Source organism: Pipistrellus hanaki (genome assembly GCF_964339955.1).
Source record: "Pipistrellus hanaki genome assembly, chromosome: 14".
Lineage (NCBI taxonomy): Eukaryota > Metazoa > Chordata > Mammalia > Chiroptera > Vespertilionidae > Pipistrellus > Pipistrellus hanaki.
Window position 1 is genome coordinate 40,369,626 of NC_140516.1, and position 13,581 is coordinate 40,383,206.

The 13,581-nt window shown below is 48.6% G+C and overlaps 1 protein-coding gene across 2 annotated transcripts in view; it reads right to left on the reverse strand.

The window, feature by feature from the left end:
* The window catches only part of SH3PXD2A (SH3 and PX domains 2A), a 213,135-nt gene that overhangs the window by 159,052 nt on the left and 40,502 nt on the right, over positions 1-13,581 (reverse strand). For both annotated transcript variants that reach the window (XM_084903835.1, XM_084903836.1), the window contains exon 2: positions 6,862-6,942. In XM_084903835.1, the coding sequence (XP_084759961.1) occupies positions 6,862-6,942 (81 nt within the window). The remainder of the gene's footprint in view (positions 1-6,861; positions 6,943-13,581) is intronic.

Below are 13,581 nucleotides of genomic sequence, written 5' to 3' on the forward strand. Positions count from 1 at the left end.
ATAAATTTGAAACAAAAAAATCAACACAGATGTTTACATGCAAAGTGAGGGGCTTGGATAGATAGAACTCTTCTAATTTTAAAAATGCAGTGATCCTATAACTCGCCACAGGTGACATCATACCATGCCCACACATCCATTGCAAGGCCAGTTATTAGTGATTTGGGATTATAATTTGTTCGCCCATCATTAGCCTGGCTATCTGAGAGCTGGAAAGTGAGTGTGACCCTGGGTGAGGTAATGGGTGCAGAGTCCGGAGAGATGAATAAGGAAGAGAGAGGAAAACTCTTCAGGGAAGGTTAAGTTCTTTAGAGCCAATAAACAAACCTAAACACCTTTCCTGACTCCATCTCCCAGGCTGTGTGGGGGGAGCTCAAGGGCCTCTCCAGTCTTTGATCAAATATTGACCTTGTTCACTCACTGGCCGGAGTTCAGACTAAAGGGCCAGCAGCACAGAGAGCCAATGTTTGCGGAGTAATTACTGCTGCAGTAATTGCCTTGTAGGTCAGATTGTGAAACAACCTTCAATGGAGCCTTCCGGTCCTTCCTGGTGGGGCCAGGCCTTGGGGGAGATACTTAGCAGCGAGGGAGCTGTGAGAGGAAATGTAAAGAGGCTGGAAACGTGGTCCAGCTGCCAGTGAGAAGGCAACTGAAGAGCATCCATGGCCCTTTGCCCTCCTCCTTCTCCCCTTAACTGCTCCTCCAAGTAATCTAACCTCTTGATAGCCAAACAGGCTTCAACACCAGGCCTTGTCCTGGCCGGCTTGACGACCAATTTCCACTTGAAGACCAAGAACCTCTCCTCTCCCTGTCCTCAACTTGACACCTGAAATGCCCTTAGAAGCCCTTTCTAGTGACTGAGCTGGTTTCCAAAAGAACATAAGGCCAGATCAAGCCTGTGTGTTTGCCACATGGTCTAAATCAGTGGTCGGCAAACGGCGGCTCTCGAGCCACATGCGGCTCTTTGGCCCGTTGAGTTTTTAGCAAAGGCCAGCTTAGGAGTACCCTAATCAAGTTAATAACAATGTACCTACCTACATAGTTTAAGTTTAAAAAATTAGGCTCTCAAAAGAAATTTCAATCGTTGTACTGTTGATATTTGGCTCTGTTGACTAATGTGTTTGCTGACCACTGGTCTAAAGCAGCACAGTCCTATACCACTTTCTGGGATGGCAGATGTTCTGTGTTTACTCAATACCTAGCCACTAGTCACTAAAGCTACTGAACACTTGTTATGTAGCAAGTGTGACCAAGAAACTAAATTTAATCTTATTTAGATGAATTAAACTTAAAATTAAAATTAAAATTTTTAATATTTTTAATTTAAATTTAAACTCATGTGTCTGGTCACTACTGCATTGGAGACAAAAGTCAAAAGCCTCCTCCATCACCAGCACGTCCCAGTGGGCAGGAAGAGGAGCTGGGTTCAGTGAGCAGCCCCTGTGTGTGGAGGAGACAGAATCACTGGGTCTGAAGGCTTGAGGCAGAAAATATGGGGAGAGAAGAAGGATTGGGACCAAGTAAAGGGCCTTATCCGATTAGAAAGTCTTATCCTGGTGCCCATGGAAGGATTTCAGGGGGGTGTAAATGACCAAAAAGGCTATTAGAATTGTGTATGTATATTCATGCATTGGTCTGGGGAGAAAGTCTTGCTTTCATTAGAAGCATAAAAGCTTCCCGGATCCCAAAAATAAAATAAGATAAAATAACTTACTGATCAGTCAGATAAAACTTTACTTCTTCAGGGAAGCCTGCCCTGATCCCACAGGATAAGGTTTCCCTATAATATGTCTCTGGTACTTTTATTTGTAGCGTTTGGAATAGTATAAAAGAATATATGTATTTTCACTAAAATCTGTCTTCCCTCACTAAGCTAGAGGTCCCATAAAGGCAGTAACCAGATCTGCTCTGGCTCATCAATAAATCTCTAAATCCTGGCATACTGCCTGGGACATAGAAGTAAGACTCTTAAGACTGGATAGATGGAGGACAGATGAATGAATGGACAGACAGACAGGAGGAAGCAGGCATAAATGAATAAACAAAGAAATAAATTAGGAACACACTTTATCCTGATAGCTATAATTCCCAAAAAACAATCAAATTTCCCCAAACTGGATGGAGGTATGTGGCTATATCACTCCAGGCTGCTGTCGCCAATCAAAACCATATGGAGTCCGGCCAGTGTGGTTCAGCGGTTGAGTGTTGACCTATGAATCAGGAGGTCATGGTTCAGTTCCCTGTCAGGGCACATGCCCAGGTTTCAGGCTCAGTCCCCAGTAGGGGGTGTGCTAGAGGCAGCCAATGGATGATTCTCTCTCACTGACAGTTTCTATCTCTCCCTCTCCCTTCCTCTCTGAAATCAATAAAAATACATATTTTTTAAAACATATGAACATCTTTGTTCCCCTGCCCAAGAAGAATGCTCTTTCCCTCCTCTTCATTCCATAGCATGTGGCTTATATCTCAATCCATTATTTATTTTTTTTAAATATATATATATATATATATATATATATATATATATATATATATATATTATTGATTTTTTACAGAGAGGAAGAGAGAGGGATACAGAGTTAGAAACATCGATGAGAGAGAATCATCAATCAGCTGCCTCCTGCACACACCCCACTGGGGATGTGCCCGCAACCAAGGTACATGCCCTTGACCGGAATCAAACCTGGGACCCCTCAGTCCGCAGGCCGATGCTCTATCCACTGAGCCAAACCGGTTTCGGCCCATTATTTATTTCTTCTACAGTGGACTCAATTGTGCAAAGCCTGCTTTCCCCACAAGATCTTGACTCCTAAAGGGAGGGACTTTGTCCTTCTGAGTCTGAGCGTTCCTCAGCCTACGTTGAAGGCCTTGACATAGGCCAGTTCACTCTTACCCTGAGCCAACCTCTTTGCATCTCCCCACCCCCAACACACACACACACACACACACACACACACACACACACACCACTCACAGTCACAGCAATACTGCCAGATTTAGCAAGTGAAAACAAAGGACACGCAATGAAATTTGAATTTTAGATAAACAATGAACAACTTTTTTGGCATAAGTATGTCCCATGCAATATTTGGGATAAAATCGTACTTAAAAAAAAAAAAAAGTATTCATTGTTTATCTAAAATTCAAAATTAATTGAACCTCTTTTATTTATCTGGTAACCCTAATCACTAGATTAAAAAAAAAAAAAAAAGAAGTGTGCCCTAGCCGGTTTGGCTCAGTGGACAGAGCGCTGGTCTGCAAACCAAAGGGTCCCAGGTTCAATTCCGGTCAAGGGCACATATCTAGGTTGCAGGTTCCTCCCTGGCCCAGGCCCTGGTTGGGGTGCATTCAGGAGGCAACCAATCAATGTGCTTCTTTCACAAAGATATTTCTCTCTGCCCCCTCTCTTCCACTCTCTAAAAATCAACAGATGGTAAGGGGGGGCGGGGGGTTAATGGGAGAGGGGGCAGGGGGCAATATGAATACTTTCAACAATAAAGATTTAAAAATAAATTTAAAAAATAAAAATCAATGGAAAAATAGCCTTATTTTAGTTGAGAATTTTTTTAAAAAAGTGTGAGTGGTGTGGGTAGGAGGGGAATATGTAGGGTGAAGACATGGGCTGTGCAGATGTGGATGCTGCAGTGGAGATGGAGAAATGGCATCTTTCAAATGCTACCTGGCTGTGGATGTGAAGGGCAGGGCAGAGCATGGCAGCCCATCTCCAGATTTGCCCACAGAGGGAAGAGGACACGGGAGGTGCCTGTGCTATTCCAAGTGGAACTGGATCTGCACACACCCACAGCCTTTGGTCCAGAGCCAGCGGAGGTCAGGGCCACTTGGTATCACTTTGCACATGACTCCCGGGTCACATTAGAAAGCTGGGCCCTCGCCAAGCTTTGGCTCAGTAAACAGGGTCCCAGGTTTGATTCCGGTCAAGGGCACATGCCTGGGTTGTGGGCTCAGTCCCCAGTAGGGGTCATGCAGGAGGCAACCCATCAATGATTCTCTCTCATCATTGATGTTTCTATCTCTCTCCCTCTCCCTTCCTCTCTGAAATCAATAAAAAAAAAAAAAATTTTATAAAGAAAGAAAGAAATCTGGGGGATCAAGGCCACCAGGAGCAAAAAATAATGTTTAAAGAGAGATAAATAAGAGAAGCAAGTGTGGGAAGACCCACACTGGGGAAAGTGAAATCAAGTTGTGGGAGGGAAGTAACCTAGGCGTCCCTCAAAGGGGTATTCAGTTCCACTGTGTACAAACCCCTAAAAGGTGCCCACGTAGTACAAGGTGTGAGTGTGTTCAGCTCAGCGGTTCTTCACTGGGAGCCCAAGCAGGGTGGACTAACACTGTAAGTAAAGATGTACATACACACTCTTTTTCTGGGGACAGGCATCAGATTCACAAAGGGATCTGTGGTCCCCAGAAGGCCCAGAACGACAAATTGGTAAGCCAGCTTAGCAGCTTCCCCCAAGCTGGCTTAGTTAGTCCAGGATTTGCAGGGTTCCAAGGTGGGGCTCTTCAACACAAAGTGGAGCCAAGGAGGGGAAACAGGAAAGCAACAGACCCTTCACCCACAGCCCCGCATCCACTAGCCAACCTAGCGGGTAACTCACTACAGACAACCACGTGTCAGGAAAAATACGGATTCGCTCATTTAATCCTCCCAATAACCCCACTGGGTGGGTACTATTTGAATCTTCACCCTACAGATGAGAAAATAGAGCCCAGCGAAGTTATGGAACCTGTCTGGAATTACACGGTGACAGAACCAGAAACCAGTCCCAGGCAATGTGTCCCCAGGAAAGAAGCTTCTCATACAGCTCCTCAGAAAACTGAATTCCAAGGACCACGAGTGACCAGAGACAGAGTTAGCAATGTCATGTGTCCTTTCTCTATAGGAGCTACCATATTAAAATCACTGGCCCTGATAAATAAGAAAGGCTTTCCCGAATGCACCCCCCTAAGTCATCATGCCATGAGTTTTGTAAAATGGGTTCACAAAGATGCTATGTTTGGCTCAAAGGTTAAATTCCAAAGAACCATCTCAAACCCTCCCCCAACGGCAACTACAGGGTGATGATGACACAGTGTGCAGGCCTGGCCATGCTCATGGCTAGGGCCAGCACATCACGCAAGCCACTCCATGCCATGTGTCCTCTCCCGACACAGGAAATGAGCCTCCGGGCCAGGGAGAAGTTGGGGCAGCAGCATTCCTTTCTTGTTAGGTTCTGTAACCAGGAAGGGGGTAGGGGAACAGAACAGAGAGAGGGGAAGAAAAGTCCTGTTTGAGAGTTTCTGCTGACTCTCAGGCCCCTCTGGCTCATCAATGAGTCCTTTCAGGGTTCCCTCTCCCCCAACGAAGTCATCATTTCCTGTCCAGCACATTACACCCATTGATGGGGTATCAGCGAATCCCACCAGTTTATGCCGGAAGGATCCGAGGAGACTGGACAGGAACTGGGGAGGGAAGAGGAAGAAGGCAGGAGGGTAAGGAGTGGCTTTCAATCCCCATTCAATGGGATATTCAATCCCATATTGGTGGCTTAAGAGAAGATTTGTAATACAGGAAGCTGGCTCTCCTCATAGGTTATATAATAAGAACAATGGGATAAAATCAGGTACTTGGGGGCAAATATGCAAGCCTGGCCTTTCCAAGATGACTCATCACCAAAAGCCTACAAAGGAAGGAATAGGCCTTGGTTGTGAGGGCCAGGGATGGGTTTCTCTCTGTTGTGTTTTTATTGCCCTAAACTAGGTTCAGAGTCCCGAGGAAGAATCTAGAATCTCTCAGCTTTCCCTTCCTTATATGGGAAGGGTGGCTGCTCAGCTCACAATGATTCTGCCTTGTCTGGTACCTATGCCATATATAAGGGTGGGCCTCCTAAGTGGCCACATCTGTGCTACATCATACTAATTGGTCCAGAGAGGGCACCTGACCAAGTTGGGCCAATCAGCTTCTTCCCTGGAATTTTTCAATTTAGATGTGGGAGACGGTCTCTGCTGTTGGGAGCCACAAGATATGAAATTCAGGAGCTGTTGACAGGATCTGAGGTAACAGAAGCTAAAGACAGCGCTCAGAGAGAAGCAGAGATAAGACAGAGGGAGAGTAACCCTGGTTTCAGATGTTCCTTAGAACCACTGCCTCAAATCACCTCTTTACCATCTGGTTGACTGAATAAATTTCTCTGATATATCCTTCTCTTTGTCTAAGCGAATATGAGTGTAAAACTATCACTTGTAACCCAAAGAGGCCTAACCAGATTAGTTGGTATCAAGGGAGGTGTTTGCAATGGATTTGTGGGATCCATATCAGCATCCCCGTGTGACCACACCTGTGTATATTAGAGAGACACACATACTGTCCACATGTACAAATAGGACAGCAGAGCCTTATTCGGTGAGACAGACACAGTGGTATGCTCAGTTTGTGTCTGTAGTTCAAGAAATTACTTGTTTTCAGTTTCGGTCTTTTCTGTATGTTTGCTTTTCTTTGCCTTCAATGATGTGGTGGCTTGTGTCTCACTCTGGATGTTTATAGACATGTCTGCTCATGTACATAGCACTCCCGGCCATCTTCCTGCCTCTCCACCCTCATTCCTACCAGCCAGGCAAAGAAGAGTGACAAAGCGTGACTGTTAAGACCATGTGATGAAGTCAACAAAGCCCCAAGCGTTTGCCTGCAGTGTCCTAAACTGAGCCAAGTCCAGCGCGACCATCCAGGTTCCCCCGTCTGTCCCTCTGCTCTGACCTGGGCTCTGTGGGGGTTCCCCAGATGAGTGAGAGCATGGGAGAGGCCAGCCCACCAGAAACTAGGGCCACAGAGAGAACTGGGCACAATGTGAGCTCAGACCAACTCACCTGCAGGTCAAAGAACTTGCTGTACCTCCGGTAGATGGTCTGGGAGGTGGAGTCAGACCAGGTCACGTTGATGATGTACACCTGTGGGGTAAAAGTAAGAGCAGGTGAGAGGGTGACAGAGGCTGGGCTTCAAGTGGTACCAGGCACCATTTAACATGACTGTGGGTGCTCCGTGCTCAGGACCATTCTTTTTCTCATCTCTGTCCCCAGGACCCAGTGCGGCGTCAGGTACATGTCAATGCTACACACGTGTCTAAATATACACACAGACACACACACAACTAGAAGGGTAATCAATAAAATGCTAAGAATGATTTTCTTAGAGCAGGATTACAGGTAGTTTTCATTTCCTTCTTTTCATTAATATGTACTTTATACAATGAACATAAAATTGGGGTTGTTAAAAAAAATTTAAGTAGCTAATTTCCACTGGTTCTCAAACTTTGGGGTGAATGAGGGTCTGTAAGGGGCCTTTCACAGTTGCAGGTGCCAGGACCCCTCCCTCTGAAATTCTGCATAAGTAAACTTGGGTTTTAAGGGGCTCGGGGATCTACATTTTATTCTATTTTTTTAAATGTTGTTTTTAAACAGTAGTTTCAGGTTCACAGCAAAATTGAGTAGAAAGTACTGCGTTCCCATGATCCACCCACCGGGCACAGTCTCTCCCACTATGAACACCCCACCATAGTGGTACATTGGTTGCAAACGGACATCAAAAGTTTTAATAAACCACTCTGGGGTATTCATGCCACAGCTGATTTTCAGAACTCGCTTGGAAAACCACTCAGGAGACCGCAGCATTTCAGACCTGCGACTCCTCTCTATCCTTAAGTCTTAGCTCAGTGCACTTCAGCCTGGCACAGAGCGGGCACAGAGCGGGCGCTCAGAGAACGTTCTGCTCTGTTGAACAACCAGGCTGACCCTCTGCATGACAAGTGGATTTGCAGGAGAGATGTTGGCGCATGGAAGATGGGTAAACTTCTCAGAGATGAAGGTATTTCAGGACTCCATTCCCAATGTCCCCTCAGGTCCCAAGCTCAGTCAGGCTCTCCAAGGCCGCTGCCTCGGCGGCTCTGGAAGGTTCCCTTGCCTAGGAGGTGGCTGGAGGAAAGAAAGTCCTCTCCCTACACAACCTGGCCGCTGCTCTCGCCATTTTTATCCCTTTCACCAGAACTCACACCAAACGCACACCCTCCTGGGCGAGGCGTCAGTTAGGGCGAGGGGATCCCCTCACACAACCTCAAGGCTTCTCTGCTGACCGGAAATCACCTGGGAGCTTAGTACAAACTCGTATTCCCAGGCCTCTGTCTAGCAATTCTGAATCAGTGGTTTGGGGAGACACTCTACAAATGAGAAGAACAGAGAAGCTTGGCGTCTTGGCCTCTGTGGGAAGGAAGGAATGTTAGCAAAAAGGAACAGCATTTAGACACTTCGGCTGACACCACCATGAAGAAGGGCTGTCTCAGTCTGCTTGGGCTGCTCTAACAAAATACCATCCATAAGGCCGCCTACACTACAAACACTTATTCTCACAGTTATGGAGGCTGGAAGTCCAGGATCAAGGTCGCTGGTGAGGGCCCACTTTCTGGCTTGCAGATGGCTGCCTTCTTGCGGTGCCCTCACCTGGTGAAGGGAGGGGGCTCTGGTCTCTTCCTCTTCCTATAAGTGCACTAATCCCAGCACTGAGGCTCCACCCCATGATCTCATCGAAACCTAATCACCCACAGGCCCAGCTCCATACCGTCACACCGGGGACTAGGGTTTCAACGTATGAATTGGAGGAGGGACACAAGCATCCAGATCACAGCCAGGGTTTTGCACACAGGGGTGAGGATTTCTGTCCGGCTTCTCCGTTAACAGCCAAGGAAGTGAGCTCAGAAAACAGTCCCTTCTTCCCTCTAACCCCTAAGTCAGAGTTAGCCTCTGGCAGGGTGGCGTGTTTGTTCTGAAATGCACCCAAGGAGAGGGCCACAAGCAAAGCAAATAGACCTAAGTGATACCAGCCCAAGAAAGGGCATTTATGGCATGTTTTACGTGATCCTGATAAGAAAGAACATAAAGTAAAAGGCAATCCCTATCCTCACAAGCCCAAAATAAACTAATGACCATTACTATAATAAGTATTGTAGATAAGGGTATGATGTGTTTTATATCCTGTAAACATATAGCTCATACAGTAAGTTGTAGAAACCATTTAGATACTGGTTACCACATGCCAGCACAGTGACAAACATTCATATGCATTAGCTCATTTCATCTGCAGCTCAATGAGGTGGCTACCACTGTTATCCCCATTTTGTACAGGAGGAAGCCATGGTTCAGAGAAGCGAAGCAACTTGCCCAAAGTCACACAGGCTGCAAAATACAGAGCAAAGGATTTGAACCTGGGTGTAGCTGAGTCCAATCCCCCTGCTTTTAACCACATGGACTATCTATGTGTAGACTTAGGAATGTGGATATTTAAATCAAACTACTTAATCAGAACTGAATGACATCTTTTTTGAAAAATGCTTTTATTCATTTCAGAGTGGAAAGGAGAGGGAGAGAGAGAGAGAGAGATAGAAACATCAATGATGAGAGAGAATCAATTATTGGCCGCCTCTAGGGATGGAGCCTGCAAATGTGACCTCCTGGTTCATAGGTCGATGCTCAAACACTGAGCCATGCCAGCCCGGCTGAATGACATCTTTTTCGATAAAGTTCTAGATTAGGGGTGTCGAACTCAATCAGAGAAGGGGCCAAAATCTAAAATCCAGCCTAAATCGCGGGCCGAATGGTTTACTGAACAGTCATAAACTGACAATGTCATAAACTGACAGCGGAGTGCAGTGATGACAGCGCGGTGTGGGCCACATTGCAAGGCCTGGCGGGCTGGATTTGGCCCGCGGGCCTTGTGTTTGACACATGTGTTCTAGATGGTCTGAAGAGTCTGATCACCCCTTGTTTAGGGGGTGAGCCTAAAGGACCATGGTGGAGTCGTGTAAATTCTGAGAGCCTGAAGCCAGACAGAAGTCAACAGTTAGGAATGCTACAAAACCAGACCAACACAAAGGAAACCCTCATATACAACCAGCTAGCTATGGCAGGATGCTCTGGAATTTTCACAGGGGTTATAACCCACCCTCCCACCCCGCACTGACTCTCAGCTCCTTGACACTCAAATCCTGCCAGCTGCGTCTGGCCTTCCAGGAGACCCTGGGCAGGGAGCAGATGCTGTGCACAACCAGGTGCTGCCTTCCTGGCCTCTGCCCAGGTGGATGCAGCTTTCGGAGGTCCCACGTGGCCCTGTCCTCCCAGGAGAGAGACTGCACTTGCCTGCAGGCCACTGGACAGCAGCCTATCTCCCTGGTCAACCAAGCAGGGCCCAAAGGAAGGGGTACAACTCACAGGGCAGGACCAGAGCCTGCCTCCCTTGGAAAAATCCTTCCCTTTTTACTCTTCAAGATACTTGAAAAGTCACAGGGTGTCAACTAGGTCTAACCCTTGACTTCAACCCACACAAAAGACAAGCCTGTGAGACACAGCCAGAGGACAGGGGTGAGGGGAGAGCTGTCCATGTGACCCTTATCCGCCAGAGCCACCAGCTTCCCCTCAAGCACATTTCTTTGCTTGTTGGGCATAGACTTGCCTCTGCTAAAGGGAGGGTGAGATGGGGGGGGGGAGGGTAAAGGGAGTATAAATGGTGATGGAAGAAGACTTGACTTTGGATGGTGAACACACAATACAGTATACAGACGATGTGCTGTAGAATTGCACACTTGAAACCCATGAAATTTTATTAACCCATGTCTCCCCCCAAAATGTCAATAATTAAATAAAAAATGTAGAATTGCTCTTGCTAGCATCTTGTACTTCCTCAGGGCATGAGGGTAACTCCCGTGTGGTGATGGGAAATGAACCCATACTCCCAGGTTCTCCCAAACCTCTGGGATTTGCCGAAGGCCCCGGAGCCCGCCCTCCTGGACAACCTAAATCCTGAGGCCAGGCTCCAGGTCCCTTTCTCTCGCGTGAGCAGGAGGCACCTCTGCTTTCTTCCAAACCTTGGGCACCCTAGATCATCCCTCCAGATGGACCTACACTCTCCCCGCCCGCCTCCACCCCTCACCAGACTTTCTCAAGCCTCCCTGAACGGGTGCTGCCGGATGGGAAACCTCAGGGATAAACTGGAGAGAAAGAGCAGGTGGCAGGGAAGGGGGACAGGGCGGAGGTCATCTGAGAAAGCCAGCTCTGTTGACTCGGCCCCAGATAAACGTCTCTGGTCACAGGAACGACCGAGATAACATTACCCGGCAGCTGTGTCTCCAGAAAGGTTTGCAATGAAACATCCTGCTTCCACACACACGTTGGGGTTATGTTTCCCGGATGGAGTTTCCCTTCCCTTCTGGATTTAAAAAAACACACCCATGGATTCTATTTCCCCCGTCTCTGGCCATCTAGGCAGATGGCAGGCGTCTAGGAAGCCTCTCTGTAGACCAGCAACTGCATCCCACTTCCCTGGAGAGGAGGCCCCGGAGCCTCGGGTCCTCCTGCCCCACTCAGCCTCTGCAGGGAGGATCTCCACCGCAGACACCGCGATGGAAACTCTCGCCAGACAGACACCCGCACGAAGGTGCGCTCCCACCGGCCCACCCACCCCGAGGCTGCCTTCCATCTGCTCAGCTCGTTAAGCCCAGCAATGTCTGAGGCTTCCGAGACTTCCACAGCTTCCAAGTCTTGCTCCTTGCAACGAGAGAGCAGCCTTGATGCAAATCAGACCCTCAGCTCAACTCCAGCGCACGGAGAATGAAGCCCGGCCCAGTCCCTGCGGAGGGATGTCCACCATCGGACCTGGGCTGCAAACAATTAACGCCACAGAGCTGTGGCCCAACCGGCCCGAGAAGGCCTAGGACCAGCCTGTGCTTAATTAGCGAGTCCCGATGTTCCACTTCGCCAAAGGAGAGAGTGCAGTTAGGGACAGGAGGTAGGAACTGTGGAGGAGGTCGTGTGTGTTTGTGGCGCTGTGCTCAGTTCAGGAAGGAAGGCCTTCTTTTCCCTGGGTCCCATCTGGCCGGCCCTGGACCCGGGCCAAATGTTAGCTTAGAGATAATCTTGCTTCACCTGCTCACACCGCCTCCAGGCGGGATCAGCTGGCTAGGGGCAGGGCTGTTGATTGGGGGGACAGCCCCCACTTCGAAGCCCAGACAAGCCCCACCCCAGCATGCACCTGCAGAGGTCGGCTAAGGGTTAATGACCAGGTGATCTGTCCTCAGATCCCCCTCCCCACGCTCCCTCTGGACTTGGTGTTGATGGAACAGCCGCAGTGTAAGGGAACCGGAGAGGAGCTCCGGGAGGGGCGGGGGTGTGCGCAGAACGCTCCTCCCAGAGCCACGAGTCCAGCAGTCACCTCTCCGACAGGCGCTGCAGCTGCAGACCATTTGGCCCTCCTCTGGGGAAAGAGGCTTCTTACAGGCACACGGAGGAGGGGACAGACATCAGGCTCCTATCGTACGCCTTCGCGAGTGCCATGGGTACTCATCACACTCAGTGCCTGCCTCTGTTGGCAGGAAGCACTGTCCTCGATTGTTTATTTCATTTGGAGCGCAGAGGATAGGCAGGAGGGTTGAAGAAGAAAGCTCCATATCGCTGGTGCCTCCATTTATGACTCCACAGTATGGCGATAACCGTGGTGACCTCACTTTGGGCTGTGGTGAGGACTGAGGGAGCCGACCCTGTAGGTCTCCCCACTAGCATGGAAGCTCCCTGAAGGCAGATCATGGCATGATCATGGCAAATCACACTTTCCACCTAAGAGTTGCTCACTTCATGTCTGCCAAATAACTGAAGGAAAAGCCTGGCTGGTGTGGCTCAATGGTTGAATGTCAACCCATGAACCTGGAGGCTACTGTTCAATTCCCCGTCAGGGCACATGCCCAGATTGCAGGCTCAATTCCCAGTAGGGGGCATGCAAGAGGCAACCAACCAATGATTCTCTCTCATCATCGATGTTTCTATCTCTCCCTCTCCCTTCCTGTCTGAAATCAATAAAAATGTATTTTTAAAATAAATTTTTAAAAATAATAAATAATTATAAAAATAAAAGCATCTAATGGGTTGAAATTTCAGTCCAACGCTTCCCAGCTGTGTGAGCTTGGGCAAGTGTCCTAGGCTCTCCGAGTCAGGGTTTCCTTAGCTGCAGAGTGTGGCTCACACCGGGAGCTTCCCTTTACATGTGACGATGCCCCCGGGTGCTCAGCACAGGGCCTGGGCCATGGCCAGTGCCTGGCATAGCAGTCAGTGCCCAATGCACATTAGCTAGTTAGACACCCAGGAAGAGGGAGCCGGTGAGCCGGCTTCTTTCCACTGGTCCTGGGACAGGAATAGGCGCAGAAAAAGAGCAGGAAATGGGAAACAGACATCCATGGAGGCGGTGGACCTCCGTAAACACAAGCCGGCCTGGGAAAGTTAGAAGAGCAAAAATAACTCTGCTGTCGGGCAGGGAAAACAATGGCCCCCTCAGGGGCCCCACCACGAAAGGACCGGTGACCTGGGGCAGGCCCCTCGGAGTCAGAGGTGTTTATTCCTTCTCCTTCTCCTTCTCCTCCTCCTTCTTCTTCTTCCCCCCCCCCCCCCCCCATGTTTCCTGGAGGGGAAACGAGTGTATGAAGTCAGAGCTCCCAGAATTTCCAAACCCTACACGGATCTTCAGAAAAGGCTCGGCTGCCAAAGCCCTGTCCTTCCAGT